The sequence below is a fragment of the Syzygium oleosum genome, unplaced genomic scaffold, assembly GCF_021117445.2.
Source record: "Syzygium oleosum isolate NSW1041296 unplaced genomic scaffold, Sole_v2.1 Sole_v2.03, whole genome shotgun sequence".
Lineage (NCBI taxonomy): Eukaryota > Viridiplantae > Streptophyta > Magnoliopsida > Myrtales > Myrtaceae > Syzygium > Syzygium oleosum.
Window position 1 is genome coordinate 15,620,879 of NW_026607487.1, and position 19,747 is coordinate 15,640,625.

At 41.1% G+C, this 19,747-nt stretch overlaps 3 protein-coding genes across 4 annotated transcripts; 2 read left to right on the plus strand and 1 right to left on the minus strand.

The window, feature by feature from the left end:
- Nucleotides 1-171: 171 nt before the first annotated feature.
- Nucleotides 172-3,095, minus strand: LOC115671710 (uncharacterized). Its single transcript, XM_030593333.2, has 6 exons — nt 2,486-3,095; nt 2,327-2,363; nt 1,687-1,923; nt 1,525-1,572; nt 667-1,115; nt 172-551 (listed from the first exon to the last, which is right to left on the minus strand). Exons 1-6 carry the CDS (start codon nt 2,785-2,787, stop codon nt 479-481), a joined length of 1,146 nt encoding a protein of 381 aa, XP_030449193.1. The 5' UTR covers nt 2,788-3,095; the 3' UTR covers nt 172-478.
- A 7,349-nt stretch (nt 3,096-10,444) lies between these two features.
- Nucleotides 10,445-12,938, plus strand: LOC115672013 (uncharacterized). The gene is made up of 5 exons (XM_030593751.2): nt 10,445-10,874; nt 11,883-11,940; nt 12,028-12,111; nt 12,230-12,371; nt 12,476-12,938. The coding sequence occupies exons 1-5, from the start codon at nt 10,481-10,483 to the stop codon at nt 12,752-12,754; spliced, it is 957 nt and encodes a 318-aa protein (XP_030449611.1). The 5' UTR covers nt 10,445-10,480; the 3' UTR covers nt 12,755-12,938.
- A 1,267-nt stretch (nt 12,939-14,205) lies between these two features.
- Nucleotides 14,206-18,348, plus strand: LOC115672012 (transcription factor BIM2). Of its 2 annotated transcripts, XM_030593749.2 has the most exons (8): nt 14,214-14,589; nt 14,973-15,054; nt 15,434-15,503; nt 15,587-15,682; nt 16,398-16,601; nt 16,683-16,798; nt 17,710-17,842; nt 18,009-18,348. In XM_030593749.2, the coding sequence occupies exons 1-8, from the start codon at nt 14,472-14,474 to the stop codon at nt 18,108-18,110; spliced, it is 921 nt and encodes a 306-aa protein (XP_030449609.1). In that variant the 5' UTR covers nt 14,214-14,471; the 3' UTR covers nt 18,111-18,348. The 2 variants fall into 2 exon arrangements, with proteins under 2 accessions (XP_030449608.1, XP_030449609.1); XM_030593748.2 differs by having other exon boundaries at nt 14,206-14,589; nt 16,398-16,798.
- Nucleotides 18,349-19,747: the final 1,399 nt, after the last annotated feature.

The following is a 19,747-nucleotide window of genomic DNA, read 5'->3' on the forward strand; positions in this document are numbered from 1 at the left end:
TGAGGGAGTTCCAGTGGATCGATTCTCTCGCTTTTTAGACCTCTATATTTTCCTTCCGCTGATTTTGATCACGTAATCAAGCAGCTACCTTGTACGGTTTAAAGTTGCAAAGCGATGTTCTTCAATACAACCTTCCATGACAGAACTTCCAGCTAGCAGATGCAGAAAGAATTGGAAAACAGTAAAAGATGCCAAGTAGGTGTATAAACAAAGATGCTGAGTACGTGTATAAACAAGTACTTAAATGACTAGAGAATCTAGAGATCACCCGATCTCTGGATCCCATTCTTTAAATGAAATTGCAATCACCATAGCAACAGCAAAGTGCATAATCATCTAATCCTTCCACTCTTTATTCGTTTGCACCGAAGCACCGTGAAGATATCTGAATATCAAATGGAACCAGGTAAATAAACTCGATCGGCAAAAGGGAGTATCTGTACACAAGTTGTCACAAGCATTGGCACTTTCCTCAGGCTCAGGCCTCTAAAGCTGTTGGCTTCAAGCAATCGACATTGCACAACCCGACCGACCTCACCATATCTCCCAATCTGCATCATCCATTTCAAAACCCAAAAACTATAAGACCAGTCATGAAGTAATGACAGTAGTCATTAACTGCATGGCAAGCAATTTCATAGTAAACAAGAAAACAATCAATCTAACCGGTCAAAGCTGTTCCTAGCTTTCTCCGGCTGATCTGTGCTGTTTCTGGATTTCATGAGCCGATCCACACTCTTTCTTGATTTTTCTCTCTTGTCAGTGCTGGATCTTGACTTGTCTCTGCTGTCCGTACTTAGCCTTGCCTTATCCTGCTGCCCAGTGCTCAGCCTTGATTTCTCCTTATGATCTGTGCTTAGCCTGGACTTATCTCTACTCGCTTCAGTGGCAATCAGAGGAAGTTCAGAATTATCTGTACTTTGTTCAGATACATCGCGAACACGAGGTAGTTTCTCGATGGCGGATATGAACTTCCTGAGATGCCTCAAGTACTCGGGGAAGAGCTCCAAATTACAGTGGTTCCCTCCTTTGAGCCATAATGGTTCATACTTTTCTCTGCACTGCTCCCACAACTGCTTGCCGTGGGAGCAATCTACCACATCATCTTCAGTTCCCTTCGGATAAAACAAGACGCAAGTTAATCATGAAGCTTCAGCAAGATGTCATTCATATGAAATCATGTTTGTTTTCAGTGCTACGGCACATCTGAAAATAAAAGAGGAGACACAGAAATTGCTCCTCGGTGGATGTGGTTTGTGCCCACTGATAATCTCGAAGTGGCTAATTATTTGTGGCTTCCATTTTCAAGCAAATCCGCAGCGTCTATGTCATTTTGTTTATAAACATACAAGATTCAGATGATTTTGACATATCCACAAGAGATAAAAATCATAAAACTGGTGAGTTCTTATCTAAGAGAGAAGATATGAATAGCTTTATAACTAAATTGTTTCCCAAATTTGGAGCCAATAAATCGTGTATTGTGGAGTGCACTGACAAATTGAAAGCACTGTATAAACTCACATGAATGACCAGAACCGGGCAGTTAACCAGAGGAATTTTGTCAATATTCTGCAACAGAGCAAAATTAGTATCACTCAAATAGATGAGGGGATCTATTTCGGCAAGCCGAAACAATTCTTCGCAAGTAATTGAGAAAAGAAATCATATCACAACAAAGGAAACCTTATATATGTCAAACCAGAATGTTCTCTTCACGGGATACATGACTCGAAGACCGGACAAGATTGGACTGTGTAGAATTACAGCCCTCAAACAAGGCAACCGTATTGCAAGCTCTAGAGTAGGTCCACTTCCAACCGACTGACCATACAATATCACGTCCTCCTCCTTCGCCCCGTACGTCTCTTGAAGGCACTTGTAAGCCGCCTCTATGTCAGCATATGTGTCCTGCTCGCTTGGCTAATTCAACAGATACTAGACTGAATCAGCTCAACGGGCATTCAGATCTCGATAAATCTCAGCAAAACAAGGAGAAACTGCGTTACAACTCAAGCCCCACACTAGTGGACCACAATATATCTTGTGTCAACCTATGCTTTGCGCAGAAAGATTAACTTAAAATGGCCATAGAAATGGAATGCAGGAAAATCTGTCCACTAAAACGTCCGTAGTGGCAACAAATGAATATTCGATCATACAAGCGTTGCAAAGTCAAAGTCCATTGTCTATCACTGACAATAGACAAATCAGAAGGTTTGACGTACTTGGAAGACTCTACTATTTTCTCTTGGAAAAACAGATGATTCCATCACATCACACCATGCACTCTGCACTCAACGTGTAGACAAGACAAAAATCGTACCTTTCCCGAAGATTGTCCATACCCTGAATAGTCATACCTGAATTCGTCACAAGAAACTCATCACTTCCCACGAAATTTTTGTTCACCGCTATCTGTCTCTCTCTGTCTCTCTCTCTCTCTCTCTGTGCAAAGACAAAAGATGAAATCTTTTCGACGTACCCGAGGAGATTGACGCCCAGATGGCGGCTGAGCTCGACGAAGATGTGGTACATCTGGCCGATATCGGCCGCGTTCCCGTGGGAGTAGAGGAGGGTCATGGAGGCCGACGGGTTCGTCACGTACATGGCGACGATCTCGTTCCCTCTCCTGGTCCGCAGCTTCATCACCTCCACGTCGTCCCTCTGGCCCGCGTCGCTCATCCTCAGCTGCCCCGTCGACTCGTCCGCGCGGAGTCCGTACGACGGCGGGGTCGGCGGGAAGAAGGCGAACTTGGCCGCCATCGACGACGTCGCAGAACCCATTTATATTTAGAAACAAGAAAAACCAAAACCCGGACAGAGAGAGAGAGAGAGACAGTGTGCGTGCGCGTGTGTGTTTCTGGGGTTGTGTTCTTAGGTGGGTTGGACTGGAGAAGACGATGGAGGAAGACGGAGCATGATGGACGTGTGCGGTGCTGTGGCCGTGCCGTCTGTGCGGGAGTGCGTGTTTCAGAACCAGTGGGATTGTGCAGTTTCAATCCAAACCAAAAGACACAGAGAGAACAGGGGAGAGAGCGAGCAGAGCAGAAGAGGAAAAAATGAGAACTTTTTTTGGTGCGGACAGAGCGAGAGAGAGAGAGAGAGAGAATATTTGTCGGAGGATGGAGGGAGCGATTTCCGGCATAATAATTGTTTCGGAGCTGGAGAGGGAATTGAGCCCCTATTTTCCAGCTCAGTAAATTGGCCAATAAATGATTCTATTTCTTTCTCTCTCTCTCTCTCTCTCTTTTCCACAATTGAAATCATAATAATATTTCGACCAAAAATATATATATATATAATTATTAAAGCCAACAAAAACTCCAAGCTATATCCACATTGACACATTTACCCTAAACTTTTTTCGGCGGCAACGAAAGTCCCAATCTTGTACACGCGTGGCATATTTATTCAATGTCAAGGTTCCGTGAATTAGCACTCTGCCTACCTGGACACCGAGAGCAAATGGTGTTGACATTCCACTCGCGCGGTCTAAGTGAAATAAAGACGACCTTGATTTGGCTGAAAAATCATCATCTTCTTCAATAGAGATCCCACTCTTGTGGTGAATGGAATCCACAAGATTTACATCCCTTTTATTTGCTTGAGGACAATTTTTTGCGAAATGTCCTTTGCCCCCACATATAAAACAAGTTAGGGTAAATGTGTCACGTATATACAAGTTTGGGGCTTTTTATGTCGTAGGAAAAAAAGTTTACGGTAAATATGTCACCGTGAGCATAGATTGAGATTTTTTATGTGACAAAAATTTTTTTTTGGTAAATATATCACAGTGAGCATAACTTGAGATTTTTGGTGACTTTTTCCTAATTAACAACTAGTGATTTCATAGATACTACTAATAATATTTTTGAACATATGCAAGACCCATCCTTTACCAATTGTTTTTTCCATCGCGTCTCTTTGACAAGTTAAATTATGTAAGTTGGTTTGGTAATTTGTGCTACGGGCCAAAAAAAGGTAATTTGTGCTGACCATCCCCAAACATTGGATCTCAAACCTTGATTATCTATTAAGCATATTTAAGTAGCTATACTAATGTGATCATTAGATGTGTTCATGCGTTAATAATGTTTTCAATTTTTTATTTTATTTTAAAATCTTTGAGGTGCTCAAAATTTATAAGTATGGCACGAGAAAACTCTCATGAAACATATACATCGGAGTTATTGCTGAATTTCTTTTGTTTATTCGTAATGTCCCCATGCATTATAAGGGTCTCATTCTAGTATTAGGAATGATAGTGAGGTACGTTGCATCCATTCAGAAAATCAATTGATAAATCTCATAATTTGCGAAATTTAAGAACAAGTGAGAGGTGCGAAAATGAATTTCCTCCTTAGACTCGTCACCAGTTCTAGCTTTGATTCTAAACATCACTCTTTACTGCTTATTAAAATCTAGTCTCATATTAATTATAAGTTTGTGAGAGATAGATTTCGACCATTCTTTTCTCTTTTAACTCCCAAGAACTAACTTATTAGCCAAATTACCGGAGTACCATTCACCATTTCTCGATGCACATCGATTGGGATGGTAACATACATCCGTCGAGAGCTTTTAGGGCACACAGAATGGTAAAGCGCGACACTTTCATCTAATCGAACCTGTCGGTGAACATGAATTCTAGTCAGTTCGAAAGAGAAAAAGAAAAATTCATAAATACTCGACGTGCGATAACCGGTTCGAATGGAATGGATAAAGACAATGTATGATTTACATAATACAAACGATGGAGAGAGAGAGAGAGAGAGAGAGGCTTAATTGCCGTTAAAATTGAAGGGTTGATGGGCCCAGTGGTTCCCCCATGAAACCCACGAATTATTTAATTAAAGACCGAATGTGGTCCTTACAGGCCCACGAAGACAAAGTAAGGAATGAATGTACTCTCATTCCTTAGTTCCTACACTAATAATGACCTTTTCTTTTCAATTTCTATTTTTCATTGGATTCTATATCAATGACTTGTTTAATCCTATCGCGTCGTTGCCTCAAAAACAGATGAAACGTCGGGCCAAAAACTACTCGCCGGCATCGACATCCGCGGGGTCACCGGAAATGGCTGACGGAGAGGTGGTTTGGTCTTGTTTGCATAAATTATACCTTTTCTTTGCCATGTAAATACACCTTTTTGATGGCTGTGGATAAAATCAATTACTTCGGAAATAAAAATCCACGTGCAAAAGGTTTTAGCTTTTTCTAATCAGAAATGTAATTCCAATTATCTCTAATTTTAGATCAATAGAGGAAAATGATGCAGCAAACGGTTTATGTCGACATAACCAGTCGACCGCCTATTTTGTCGTCGGCATCCTAAAAGCTATTCTCTAAATGTTTTAATTGTCGAGCTTACAATTTCATGAGAAGGTTACTATCGATACCAAGAAGTTGCTAACCATAGATACGTCGCCATTTGCCCTTCCTAATGCAAAGTTACAAAATAAAATAGAGCAATTATTAGTAGGCACATGTATACTTATCCGATATAAAAAGTTATCGAGCACAGCGAAAATGTGATTGCTATGATTGCTTGTTTCCTAACATATTGAATACTAGTGGAAAGCTACTAATCGCATGAAAAAATTATTAGTTACTAAAACATACTCACCTTTTGTATAAAGCTACTAATATGGTGAAAGGGTTACTTAATAATTGGTATAATTACTTAGTATTTTGAGATTATATTTTCATAAAAATATTGTCAACCAGGTAAAGAAGTTGCTAAGTTGTGATTGAGGGATTGAAAAGTTACCTATTCTTCAATTTACTTACAGATAGGTTAGTTGGAAATTTAATTTTAATTTCAAGAAATCGGTTCGCAACATTTAGAATTGGTAGTTAAGGTTTCCTGATATAAAAAAAAAGAAGCAATTATACATATGATTTTTTTTTTGGCCAAGAGAAGTATAGGTTAGTTTTTTTTTTTTTTTGGTTGAAAAGTATAAAAATATTTTTGCCTTTAAACCTCGGCAATCATATTATAACATGTTAGGTGTTGAGTATAGTGATTTGCCGTTCAAGTCACTCAAACGTACCTCGCCTGACCATTTCTTCTCGATTGCCTTCTCTTGCATCATGGCTTCTACATTGGACTTGGACCACTAATGGTTAGATCTGTCGAGGGAGCATTTCACGTTTTATGGCCAATCTCACCATTTTTGGATGCAATCAACTCATAATTAGACTTGTCAAAATATATCATAAACTTATTTCTTAACTCATATTTAATGAGCTGTGTTGTTATATGAGTTAATTATATTCAGTAAATATGTTATAAAAATAAGTCAAGAGCTTACTTAGATCCAACCTATCTCTGTAACTCTCTTCACTCTTTTTCGCCCTCACTCGATCTCATGCTCGCTTACTTTAAGTTCTCGCCTCAGTTTGGGTATGGGCTTTCCTTAATTGGTTAAATACGGAAGTGTTTCACCAATATAGGTCGGGTCGGGTCGGGTATGAGTTACTATATTTATATTACATGAAAATAGGTCAAAACGGATTAAATTGGTTAACTTGGATTGGATCATTTTTTACCCAACTTGACCTCATCCATTTGATAGGTCAACTCATAATGGATTCCAATATGAAAATAGTCTCGGATGATCCATGCCGATTCCTAGCTAATATGCAATTCAGGAACGAGCAAAAACTTGAATTGTTGCCAACATCAGCACCAATGTCGGGTTGTACAAGCAAGAAAACAGATTGTCTTTCTGCACAGGTTAAGATTCTCACACCAAGATTAAGTTGTCCACTATTGTACTAATGTATCTAATCACACCAATCTAATCTCTAAGTATGGCTCATACATTATTACTAGAGGGATATGTGCAATAAAGAATTTGTCGGGAAAGTGCAATTGAGTGTTAAATTTTTTGATAGTGCAATCAAGTTATGAATGCAATGAAGTCCATTAATTCCGTCCGATATGACTAACATAAAAAGCCGAAGTAACTTTTGTGATTACTTTTTTAAGACACGTGGTGGTGGTGGTGGTGGTGGTGGTGGTGGTGGTGGTGGTGGTGGTGGTGTTGTCCCCTCACGCCAACGAGGTTGTCCTTGGCTTTCATCGTCATTGGCACTCCTCTGCCCAAAGTTGGGACACAATGAACTCGGACGTGGTGGAGCCAAATTTGGCTTTGCCCTTGTCGACGGAGCCAAATCTGCCTTGGTTGAAGGCCACGGAACCAGATTTGGCACCTTTGTCAAGTCGACCATGGTAGAGTTAGATCTAGCTCCGAGCTCGTTTGTCAGAACTCGATCAAGTCAGAATTGGCTTTGTCGAAGGCAACAAAGTCAGATTTATATCCTCCAAAGTTGGGGGCGAAGCCAATTAGCTCTGTGAAGAGAAATAGAGAGAGAGAGTGTCGAGAGGAGCCAATAGGAGTGATTGGTACATAATCAACGGAGTCATTGGGAGGCGTTGCTAGTGGTCTCACAAAATTTCACATGACATTAGAGCAATTGACAATGGTCCTACAAAATTTCACATTACATCAATGTTAAAGAACTTAAACACGCCAGACGATTTGACTAACATCGTTTGCAATATGGCTGCAAAAGTGTCTACAAAGAAGGTGATTGACCATTTCTCACCATATTATCTCAACAGCTCTGACAATCCTAGAAGAATACTCATTTCATGCGTGCTGACCCGAGATAACTATGTAAAACATGGTCGAAAACAACGAGACGTGAATTGCGGGCGAAAAATAAACTTCGTTTATTGATGGATCACTAGAGAAGTCGAATCCAACGACACCCAACTTTAATGTCTGGGACATCTGTAATTCCATGATAATGTCATGAATTTTCAATTCCCTCGACAAGAGTTTATAGGGAAGTGTGGCATACGTAGAAGAAGCAAAGGCATTTGGGACAGTTGAAGGAGAGATTCACTCAAGGTAGCAAACCTTGCATCCACGAGATCAAAATCGAAATTGGGCTCCTATAGCAGGGAGGACTCTCGGTGGTGAAATATACTACACCAAATTGAAGGTCTAATGGGATGAACTCGATGACTATGATAACATCTTAAAATGTACCGTGCTATAGCCACAGAGTACGTGAAGAAGAAGGAGGCGTTGAAAATCCATCAGTTTTTTTATGGCCTCAATGCTGAGACTTATGGGAATATTTGTTCTCAAATTCTCAACCTCGAGCCACTCCCGTTCCATGGTAAGGTGTATTCTATGATCATATAGGAGGAGCGCCAACGATCAATTGTCCAGGGAAGGGAAGAGAAGATCAAGAGGTGTGCTGCCTTCTTGGTTGGAAGAGCAAGCCCAAAAAAGCACCAAAATGTGACAACTATGGGAAGGTTATGCATGAGAAGAGTCATTGTTGGGAGTTAATTGGATATCCGCCGTATTGGGAGCTAAGGCGAGGTGGAAAGGCACACAAAGGGAATCCTTCCACAGCGGTCATACATTCTACATAGGCTAACAACGGCAATTCTGACGCTATTGCAAATACCAATCGAGGAGGTCCGAAGGGGTCCTAAGACAACAACAACAATTTGCAATGATCAATATCAGCATTTGGCAAGTCTGCTCACATCGATGAAACCGCGCACTTCGAATGATCAATTCATAGATAAGATCTATTGGCCCAATGATGTTTCCACATATTGGATATGCACTCGTGATGTTCCTCGGTTGATTCGTAAATTGGGAATGCCAGTCTATCAAAACAAGAATAAATAGCCTGGAATCAACCATTCAATGTAAGAGACTTCTAATACTCATTAGTCACAACTCTTGCCAATTTCAGCTCAAACTGATTTGGGCATCGAAAGAGTCCGAAAATCCATGCCTAGAGGACTTTCTTGTCTGTGGTGCGTAACGTGCATGGAGCCACAAGCCGGTCAAACGAAGAATTGGTGTGAGGAAGGTTGAGACGCAACCGTTATAACCATCTCTTTTTGCATCATAATCTGTCTCAATCAACACTTAATAGTTTAGCCAAACCATGACCATTTGTTTTTGTTCTAAACAGTCTGCTTGGCCAAACAGGTCTAACACATCACTTTGACGAAGCCCAATCGGGTCGAGTTTTGTCCAGATGCACAATGGATCATCAACCCTAAAAATCTTCAAGTGGGTGAAGCTTGAACGTCGAAAAAGAACTGCCATTTAGCCCAGCAAACAGGCCTTGGCCGCCCCACGTATTTTTCTGAACGGGAAATTTTGCCAGGATTCTCCTTTTCAGCAGTCACTTGCCTTCTCCTAACTCCAATACCATGTGTGAAAATGGTCATGCACTCATGGTTGCGACGAATTGTGCTGCGCGATAGAACCGACAAATTCACATGCACACGCTGCCCTTGGAGTTATGGCTCCGGCTTCTGCTGAAAACGAGACTTCACAGACCATTTGTTTCTGAAACCTGTCACGGTCAAATGGTTGACAGTGAAGGGAATCTACGAAACAATGCTGATGGATGAGATTTCTTTATCTGTGCAGGCAAAAGGCATACCTCAATGCTTTGTGGAACTTGGAATTTATGAGTAGGGGTTAAGAATTCCACAATGGACCCATTTCACTTGCATTGAGACAAACAGGGCAACTAAAACTTCTCTTCCTTAATTACTGAACTTCACACCTGTCATTTGGAATAATGGAACTGCAGTTAAACACTGCGACTAAATTCTGCAGCTCCCATTCCCTGCGCCTTCGACCTTTACTTTCATTATCTTCTTCACCCTCTTAACTATTGCTCTATCTCGATTTGGACTGTAATTAGCCAACAATTCAAACCCCAAAAGCAAAAACAGATCACTCCAGTGAACGATGTATTGTGTCACGAGGAACCAAATTGTTTAGCCTTAGGCATTCCATGACCCACTAAATGGATGTAAGCGTTACATTAAACAAGTTAGTATGCAAAATGGCCGAGATCTTGCAATCAAAAGGTTGAACCTTGAAGTTTAATCCATGATTGATTATGTGATGTAGTTCAATAATCAATCACTGCTGGTGCAGAGCTGAAGAACTGTAGCAGGAAAAGAAAGCAACTTCTTCAAAATGTATTAGTTTTACTATTATCCATCGACGACATGACATCTTTCTAACTTAAGAGGTCCAATGTCATGCATTCTTTTCTGCATTTTCTTTATTGATCTTTAGGATATTCAACCATAGCAAAGGTGCAACGATTGGCAAGTCTCAATTCAATCTACACATATTTTCTCAGCTTCATCATATAAACGCAGGTTCACAAGCATCTTCTTGCTGAAAAGAGCCCTCACAATTTATCAAATGCAACCTAACTGTGTGAATTTTGCTTGAGAATTAAGTAGCAAAAATGGTTCACACACTAGGAAACATACCCTTCACCAACCTGCTCATGGTCTGATTTTATCAACCCACCTTTTTTCTCACTTTAGATCCCCCAAAGCCCTTTATAAGTCCCCATTGAGAACCACCCCAAATATTTTCCTTACCCAATCAAGACAATGTCTAGAGCTAGTGTGAGGAAAAATGTTCTGGAGACGAACAAATTTCTCAATGAGAAGGATAAGTCAAGCCAAAGCTTCTTGTCCAGGCACCTGAAGAAGATATACCCGATCGGCCTCAACCGAAGCAATTCATCCCTCTCACTCTCGTCCCTGTCCTTGTCGTTGTCCCAGAACTCTAATGACTCGTCCCTCACAGAGCCCACTTCCCCACTGGATCACAAGATAGCATTGGCGCTACGCCTCATCCGACTACCGGAGAGAAGATCAGGAGTTACTACGCTGTTTCCTAGGAATGTTCGGTCAGCACAGAATATGAATGTTCAGCCCGGAAGTCCGACTCCAAGTGATGGTGGGGAGGTGAGGAGATGCAACTGGATTACAAAGAACAGTGGTATGTTTTCGTGTCACTATGTCCATGAGAACGCACCTGATGACCTGTGAAGTTTTTAAGCTTTTTTACTTGCTGAAACATTGACATTGCTCGTGTTACGTGTTAACACAGACTCCTTTTGCAAGTAAAGATAATGCATGAGAAGAGATCAGCTTTGCATGCCTAACTTAATACGCGTTGCCACCATTTATTTAATGAAAATCTTTTTGCAATACAGTGTTTTGGATGAGTTCATTACATCGACGATATCCTACTTTAAAGACCCTTTCTTCACCCCATTAGTCGGTGCTTATCATGCTATTCTCAGGTTTTTGTACTTCCGAGATGTAGATTTAGTCTGCTAATTACTCAATTATCGATTAAGCAGCATCACCCTCTTCGTCGTACGCGTGAGAACTGAACCTGCCTTAAGAAGAAAACGAAAATGGGATGACAAAACACCATTCCTCCAGGCAAAGTCTAAGATTGTGGCATAGATGATCTGCCTTTATAATTTTACCAAAGTCCAGGGAGTCGTAAAGCAATGTTTCTATTTTTTTTTTTTGACTTTGGGTGGTCCCCAAATGTTTCAAAGAAAGAGCAGCTGTGGTCGTTAGAGATGAGTAATCAACGAGACGGAGGAAAGTGATGGTCAACCTTATAATAAAATCGACAGCTTGCCCAAATTTAGAGTTTTCGAGCCTTCTTTACAAAGCACTTGATTCAAGAGGCTCACCTTATTACTAATGAAGGTACCTGTTCTGGCTGTTGTCTTGTTCCCTCATCTTGATATGAATATTGCAACGCCACTGCACCAGCCATGAAGCATCTTAAATTTGTCAATGATGTATAATGACTAGTCTTAAATCTAGACAAGGTACCAAACACCGATAATCCATTATAATATATTCTCTTGCACCTACTTTGTGGTCTTTATTATATGCATCCATCTAAGAGATAAAAGCGAGTATACTAAACTTAATTCAGAGGTAATTAAATTATTAAATGACAAATATGATTTGGATACAGATGAAGTTTACGTATCGTTTCACGATGAGTGCTGGGGAGTCCCGGTTTACGACGACCAGTATGTCAAACCATCTCCAATTCTCAATTCCATTGCCAGCTAACATTTTTTGTTGCGTTGCTTATCCTGATTCCTTACGCTACGCAGTCAGCTGTTCGAGCTACTCTCCATGTCGGGCATGCTGATGGACTACAATTGGACAGAAATTTTGAAAAGAAAGCAATTATATAGGTAGGTAATGGTCATCGAGCAATTAGCTCATTATGGGACTTAAAATCTATTTATTTGGCTGAACTTCCATTTGTTTCGACATAACTAATTGCCCCATATTATTGTGTTACTGATGCAGAGAAGCTTTTGCTGAATTTGATCCTAACTCTGTTGCCAAAATGGGAGATGAGGAGGTTGAAGAGATATCCTCCGACAAGGCAATGATGTTAGCAGAGAGCAGAGTAAGGTGCATAATAGACAATGCCAAATGCATATTGAAGGCAAGCATTGAAGAACATACACATTGGTCACGTACTTTTTGCAGGTTCACATTATACAGATTACTGATTAATTAACCGGACACACACCTGGAATTTTAATGCAGGTCATGAGCGAATTCGGATCGTTCAGCAACTACATGTGGAGCTACGTGAGCCACAAGCCGACAATCAACCGGTTCAAGTACCCGAGGAACGTCCCTCTCAGGACTCCCAAAGCGGAGATCATAAGCAAGGACCTACAGAAGCGAGGGTTCCGGCTCGTCGGCCCCGTGATCGTGTACTCCTTCATGCAAGCCGCGGGCTTGACGATCGACCATCTCGTGGACTGTTACCGATACAACGAATGCATAAACTTAGCCGAACGGCCATGGCGGCATATATGAACCACGTCGGCCAGAGGTTACCATTTTCTTTTTTCCCATACCAAGGACCTGGTTTCAAGAATTTGCCTAACTAATGTGTAGAGATAGCAAGCGACTCTCTGAAACTGAAATACGATATAGTAACACAGAAGGTGGAATGTGCAGCTGATATCTCTGTCTATGTACAACTTTTTTTTTTTTATCAGTGACTCCTGTCTTTTTCCCAATTTCGTGCGCCTATTCTGTTCCTTTGCAGCAATTGGAAAAAACTGAACAAAGGAGGGGGCTCCTTTTCATGCGATGTTGTCGTCCCGTGTTAGAAATGCGCAGCGCACATGGCCCATCAATTCGTGCCGGCAACTGGGGCACGACAGAATAGACCACTCTGTGTCTCTTTTTTGGCTGCTCGAATGAAACCGCAAGTTAAATTAGAGAAAAGCCAATGCTTCATACAAATTTGTTTAGTGGATCATGTGCTGCAATTGAAGTCCTTTCAATTGATGTCAACTTAACGGAGTGTTACAGAAATCTTTCTTCGGGATTTTAAGTACCACTTTCACGTCACGAGAATATGAAATCGTGAAATTTTCTCGTTTAGTTACATAACAAGGTACTTGAAATTACTTTTTAATAAAATCCTGTTGATTATGCTTTACCTATTGATATTACTAACAAGAGGAAAACATTTCTATAAAAAAAATTTCAACCGATACAGTTATCCGAGGATATATATTATGCTCATATCCACGAACTCTGTTTACCACTTCAATTTAAAAAAGCCTCGTTTCTAATTATTCCCGCGATGAACGATAAATAACACATGATTGTTACACCATGTTAGCATGAAATCTACGGACACTACATAACATACTTGACGACACAAAAATCATATGATATGTCGTTTTGGCTACTTTTTAGTTGGAAAATCATCGAGTTGGTTAGGACCGATACCTAATCGGATAACATAGGGCACCGTGGGATCGGAGAGGAGAGCCACCTTCCATGGCATGATCCAAGGGGGAGAGTATCCGACCATGGCGCGATCATTTCTTTTCTTTTGGACAAATTAAAGATGGAGAAACGACACACCGGGCGAGCGCACCGCCGCCGATACGAAGCCGGAGCCCCGCCCTCTTAGGGCGGCTTCCCGGCAGACCCTCGCCTCGAGGCTCGGCCCGCCGGCCGGCTGCTCGAAAATATCTGAGCATAGCAAGAAAAGCAAAGAAAAAAGAGAGAAAAAAGGGAGGAGGATTTCTGTAAATATCTCAGCCGTAAATTCTTCTTCGATTGGCTGTCGAACATGTGTGCGCAGAGCACTCGTCCCTGGAAAGCGTAAAGAAAAGCGAACTCTTTTTTTTTTCTTGGCCCCAAAACACTCTGCGAGCTCACGGGCGTCGCGTGAGCTCGCCCGCACCGTATCGCCTCCCCACCACCTCCCTCCCTCCCTCCCTCTGTCCCCCTCTCTCTCTCTCTCTCTCTCTCCTCCATGGACAAAAACCAGTCATGGCTACCTGCGACGCATTCTTCGTGCTAGCAGTTGCTGTCCCAACGGCGTGCGCAAGACCTCCCATTTCTCGTACCCGTCGAACCCCGGGCCCGTCTCCCCATCTGGGTCTCCGCTGAACGCGCCAATTTCGTCGGAATCTGGGCGGCCGGCGAACTCCGTTTTCTCCCTCCCTCTCTCTCTCTCTCCTCGTTTCTGCGCGGCTCGCGCGAGTTCGAGCTCGGGTTCCGGAGGATGAGATCGGGCAAGGGGAGCCAGGAGTACGAGGAGTACGAGGAGGAGGATCTCAATTCCAAGAAAGATGGCCCTTCCTCGAACGTTTCGAACAGCAGCAACAGTGCGAATCTCAAAGGTACGCGCTTTGTCGATCGTGTCGCTTCCCGTGTCGGGATTTTCGCTGCCCAATTGAATAAATTTCTCGGGGATGGTGATTTCTTGTTCAGCGTGCTAGTAGAGGGACGCTTGCTTGTTCCACCGGTTTTTGGGACCAGGGACTCCGCATGCGTTGTTGAATTCTTTTGCTAGTTTTGACTTGTTAATCCGGAAATTGCTAAATTCTGGGCCTTTTGGCGGTATGCGTTTCATTTTCTTTTCAGTTCATTTGCTGAAAATAGGTTTTTTCTTCGGCCTCTTTCGGATATATGGACATGTTGAGTTCGGTTCGTTGCTGAATTGTAGCTCTAGTAAGCGGTGTTGGTCCTCTCTGATTGTGGAGATTTGCAATTTGTGCTGCAGATAAGAACAGCGATAAAGCGAATGCCATAAGATCGAAGCATTCGGTCACGGAGCAACGGAGGAGGAGCAAAATCAATGAGAGGTCTGTCCTATTGCATCATTATCAGAGTGCCCCGATTTGATTCTGTCGTGTATGATCAACCTCCAATGGTGAATTTTGTGAGAGCCTCGTGGTCTCATCAACAGATTGACCATGATGCGCTGTGTTCGATTGGTGATTAGCAAAAAGAGTTGTGTTGTGTTGTGCACAGAAATGGGGTGAACCTAATCTTTGTCCTACTTTTCTGTGACATTCAAATTTCTTTGCCTTATCAAGTATTGTTTTCTTCTCTCTTTCTTTTTAGTCCATCAGGATTCATTGTCAGCTCATCTACTATCCCACGACATACAAGTAGCTTACCATGAATGATAACTTTTGGATCGATAGGAAACCATATTTCTTGATGGAACTTTGGTTTCAGATTTCAGATATTGAGAGAGCTCATACCCCATAGTGACCAAAAGAGAGATACAGCGTCCTTTTTGTTAGAGGTAAATTGAGTTCTTGAAGAATTCCAATTGCTTGTGGTTCCTTAAGATGGTTTGCCTAATTGGTTGACTCTTACTGCCTGCAGGTAATTGACTATGTCCGGTATTTACAGGAAAAGTTACAGAAGCATGAAGACTCCTACCAGGGTTGGAGTTCAGAGCCCACCAAGTTGATGCCGTGGGTCAGTTATCGTGCTGGTTCTACGTTCAACCAAATAGTTTGTTGATGTATTTATATGCGGGCTAGTGTGTGTTTGCTTCAGTGTGATTCGTCACGGTGTTCTGTTTTGATTTATATTATTATCTCGATATGCCTTCTGTGTTTTCACTCTTCCGTTTTCTGTCATTTGTTTGTTAGACCTGTATTTATTCACTACTTCAATCTGGATCCTGTACCCAATTTCTGTTGACAGGCCTCATTAGTTCTAAAACACAAACGTGGGGTGCATCTGTTGATGTACCTTATTCTGAAAACTTTGAACTCAAGTCACAGTTTTTCTTATGGCTAAGTTTAATTGTTGCGGTTTCGTACCCATTCTGCAAGTTGTCTCCATTCACTGCATCATTTGTTGAATTTCGGCAAGGCAGCTTTGGTTATAGTTTCCTGATGAATACATTTCATTAAATTAGAGGGACTGCTCTTCATTTTGCTCATTGCCACACAATGCAACGAGAAAAGTTACTGGAAGTGTACTACTTCAGAAGCAGAATGACAGATGTGGAAATTATCTCCTGAACTATGTGTTGAATATCTAGTGATGAGTATTTTCACACTATTGTGTGAAAAAGCAGCACATCGACGTATTTGAAATTTACTTTTCTATTTTGAACACATGTGTTCTAATTTGCTTACTGAGTAGACTCCTCTTGGTAACTTTTGGTTTTTCCTCAAAGCAGAGAAATAGCCATTGGCGCGTTCAAAGTGTCGTCAGCCCACCTCAAGCCATGAAAAATGGTTCTGGTCCTGTGTCATCATATCCTGGAAAGTTGGAGGAAAATAGCACTGGCACAACCTCAAACATGCTTGCCAGCTCACAGAATACATCAGAAATAGATCCTGGAAGAGATCTCACAAGCAAATTCATGGTTCAGCAATCAGAGGTAGCTAAACAGGCAATGCATGTTGCTGTTCCTGTACCTGTCTCTGTCCGAAGTGATGATGTGATTTCCAATCATCTTCAGAGACCGTTTCCAGATGCCCAACCGATGGAGTGCACTGCAGACACTGCACCTGATCACCGGGAAGATCTGACTATTGAAGGGGGGACAATCAGCATTTCAAGTGTTTACTCTCAAGGGTGAGTATGGATCTGTGTCTTTTATCTATATGTTTAAGTTATCAAAGATGGGCCTTATCTTTCCGCTATATCAGTACGTGGCTTTTCTCAGCACAGTGATGTCCATGGTGGTAGGTTTTTTGGTTCTCATGATCAGTTTTCCCTCTTCATGTCAACAAACTGTTGATGTTTATGCCTCTTCATGATCAGTTTTCCCTCTTCATATCTAACAAGCAACTCATGTAAAAGAAATCTTCTATGATTGGTTCTTCCAATTCTCTAATTTCCTAATGTTGTTGATGTTGAGATTTTTTTATCAAGGAGACCTCTTGGAAATTTAGGTTTATGATGACTGACATTATATGCGATTCCATTATTGGGTTTTTAATTTCTATGTATGAGACTTATATAAGCTTTAAATATTGCAGTTACGATTTTATCCACCGAACTTATAAAAGCTGCAATATTGGACGTTGGCAGTTGCTTTGTGTTTTACATTGTCAGCCGTCTGTTTTGGACGATGTGCACTATTCTATGTCCTGGTTCATTTCAAATGTTCCTATGCAATTGCTTCCAACGACTTTTTTAGGTATCAAATTCGTGCTTTATTCATTATGAGCTTGTTGATTATTAAAGCAGTATACTTGAGCCATATAATTACGATATTGTATTTTATTTTACTAAACCGTTGATCCTTCTTATTTGGTGTTCTTTCTATTCACTCAGTTGTATGTCAATTAGACTACCAAAACTTATCTCTCTGCTCACTCATCTAAACTGGTATTCTTACTTCATAGCAGTTGAATGTTCTAATCATACCATTATCAGCTGAGTTGAGGCTGATTCTTCGGCATACTGTAATAGCATCATCTTCTTGGATATAGATATATGGGTTGAAAAGTTGATTTCAAATTGTATAATGCACTCCGCAGGTTATTAAATTCACTGACAAATGCACTACAAACCGCGGGTGTGGATCTATCACAGGCCAGAATCTCAGTCCAGATTGACCTTGGAAAACGGGCGAATAGGGGAGGGCTTGTGACTGGAACGTCCATTCCCATGGTACGATGCAGGCAATAGACTTGATTCTTGTCCTTTTGCACTGGTGGTTATGCTTGTCTTGTCACGTTCACTTACCTCAGTGATCTCATCATCTCTCTCTCGCTGTCTTGTCTGTCCTTCCTTCTGGTTCTGCTTTTTGTTTCCTACATTTTCTGGTTGCTCACAGGATCATGGCAGTCCCAATCCTGGCAATTCAACAATGGCCCATGTTACAGATGCGAGAGGTGAAGAAGGGCTGGATCAGGTGCAGAAGCGCCAGAAGACGTGAAAAGTTAGATATTCTTTCCAAATCTCCATTTTCATCACTTCTTTACTTTGTTTTTATTTAACCTCTTTTCTCTCTCTCCGGCTCTTGTTTTTTTTTCCCTTTCTTTCTTTCTTTCTTTCTTGTGGGGTAAAGGATACCGTCTTGTCATTTCTTGTGGATATTTATGATCTGATACGGCATCGAATCCTCACTGTTTGATGTAGCTAATGGTTCAGAGATAATTCCATGATGTGTGCTACATATGGATGTTCTTGGTTGAATGCGGTTCGCGCTGCTAATAAACAATATGAATTAGCTTCAATTCAGTTGATGGGTAGCTATTAGACCCACATTCTGCAGAAAATATCACAAAATATGGACAGGGAACTAATGGCAAACGAGTGACGAGAGCATATAAAGTGGTGAGAGTTGTTCAAGTGGAGAGGTGAAGCAGTCAGACACTTGTTTGAACTTTAAGTTCTTATCCAAGTCGTGCATGCTTGTCAAGCAACCGTCTATTGCATTATAAAGAAACGAGAGGAGCCATACGTATCCTTCTGTATCTACCAGCTTATAAATACGCGAGTGAACCAAATATCTATATCACAGTGACGATGATAATTTGAAAACTAAAGTCGAGTTTTACGAGACTCTTTATCGGAGTCTGGCCAGTTGGGGTATATACTGTTGAAAAAATAGGAACTCGAGACATCAACTGATTTATTGAAGACTCGAAATCGCTTACTTTGGTATTTTTATACAGCAAGAAAGATGACGGATTGCTCCTTCATCGATCCACTTTTTTTACCGGATTTGATGGCATTGATAATGATGATGATGATGCAGCATCCCATGATAAACATTTGACTTGAATTGGTGGGGTGCGCCCCGCACTAGAGAGGAAAATAGATCCATTAACCCATTTTCACATTTGTCAAGCTTGGGTTTCAAATTGGTCGGTCGGATTTTACGAATACATCGAAATGAGTTCTAGTGAATAGAGTTCAAATAAAAGCAAAGTTCAAATGAGTTTTCACTGAAGCCCATCTTTTAAAAATATCAGCAAACTTCGCTCCAAAAAAAAAAGGGTTAATTCTAAAAAAAAGCACCAACTTTAGGTCGAGGGACAATTATGACCCGAACTTTTTTTTTTCCCGTAAAAAAGCACCAACTTTAGGTCGAGGAACAATTCTGGCCCGAACTTTTTTTTTTCTCGTAAAAAAGCACCAACTTTTACTTAAATCCCAAATCTGGCCCTTATTGACTTAAAACCATTGATTTTCCAACTTGATTATTCCACCTTAGCAATAAATTCACATGACTTGCTGACTGGATTTAAAGCATTATTCATTGTCTTATTCTTTAAATCACAGCTTGAAGAATAATGGTGAAAGTGTTCGTCTCCTTCATTTCACCGGCAAGTCAAAAATATCTCCAGATTGAATCTTTCTGGCCAAACTTCGTCGTTTTGTCGTAATCTGAAACTGTAGACCATCGCCTGTCGACAGACGCCATGGAAGAGATTCGCTAGGCTCACCACCATAACTTTTTTTTCTCAAACAAGGGTAACTTCGGACAGAAAATCAATGGGGGGGCCAAATTTGGGATTTAAATGAAAATTGGTGCTTTTTTACGAGACAAAAAAAGTTCGGGCTAGA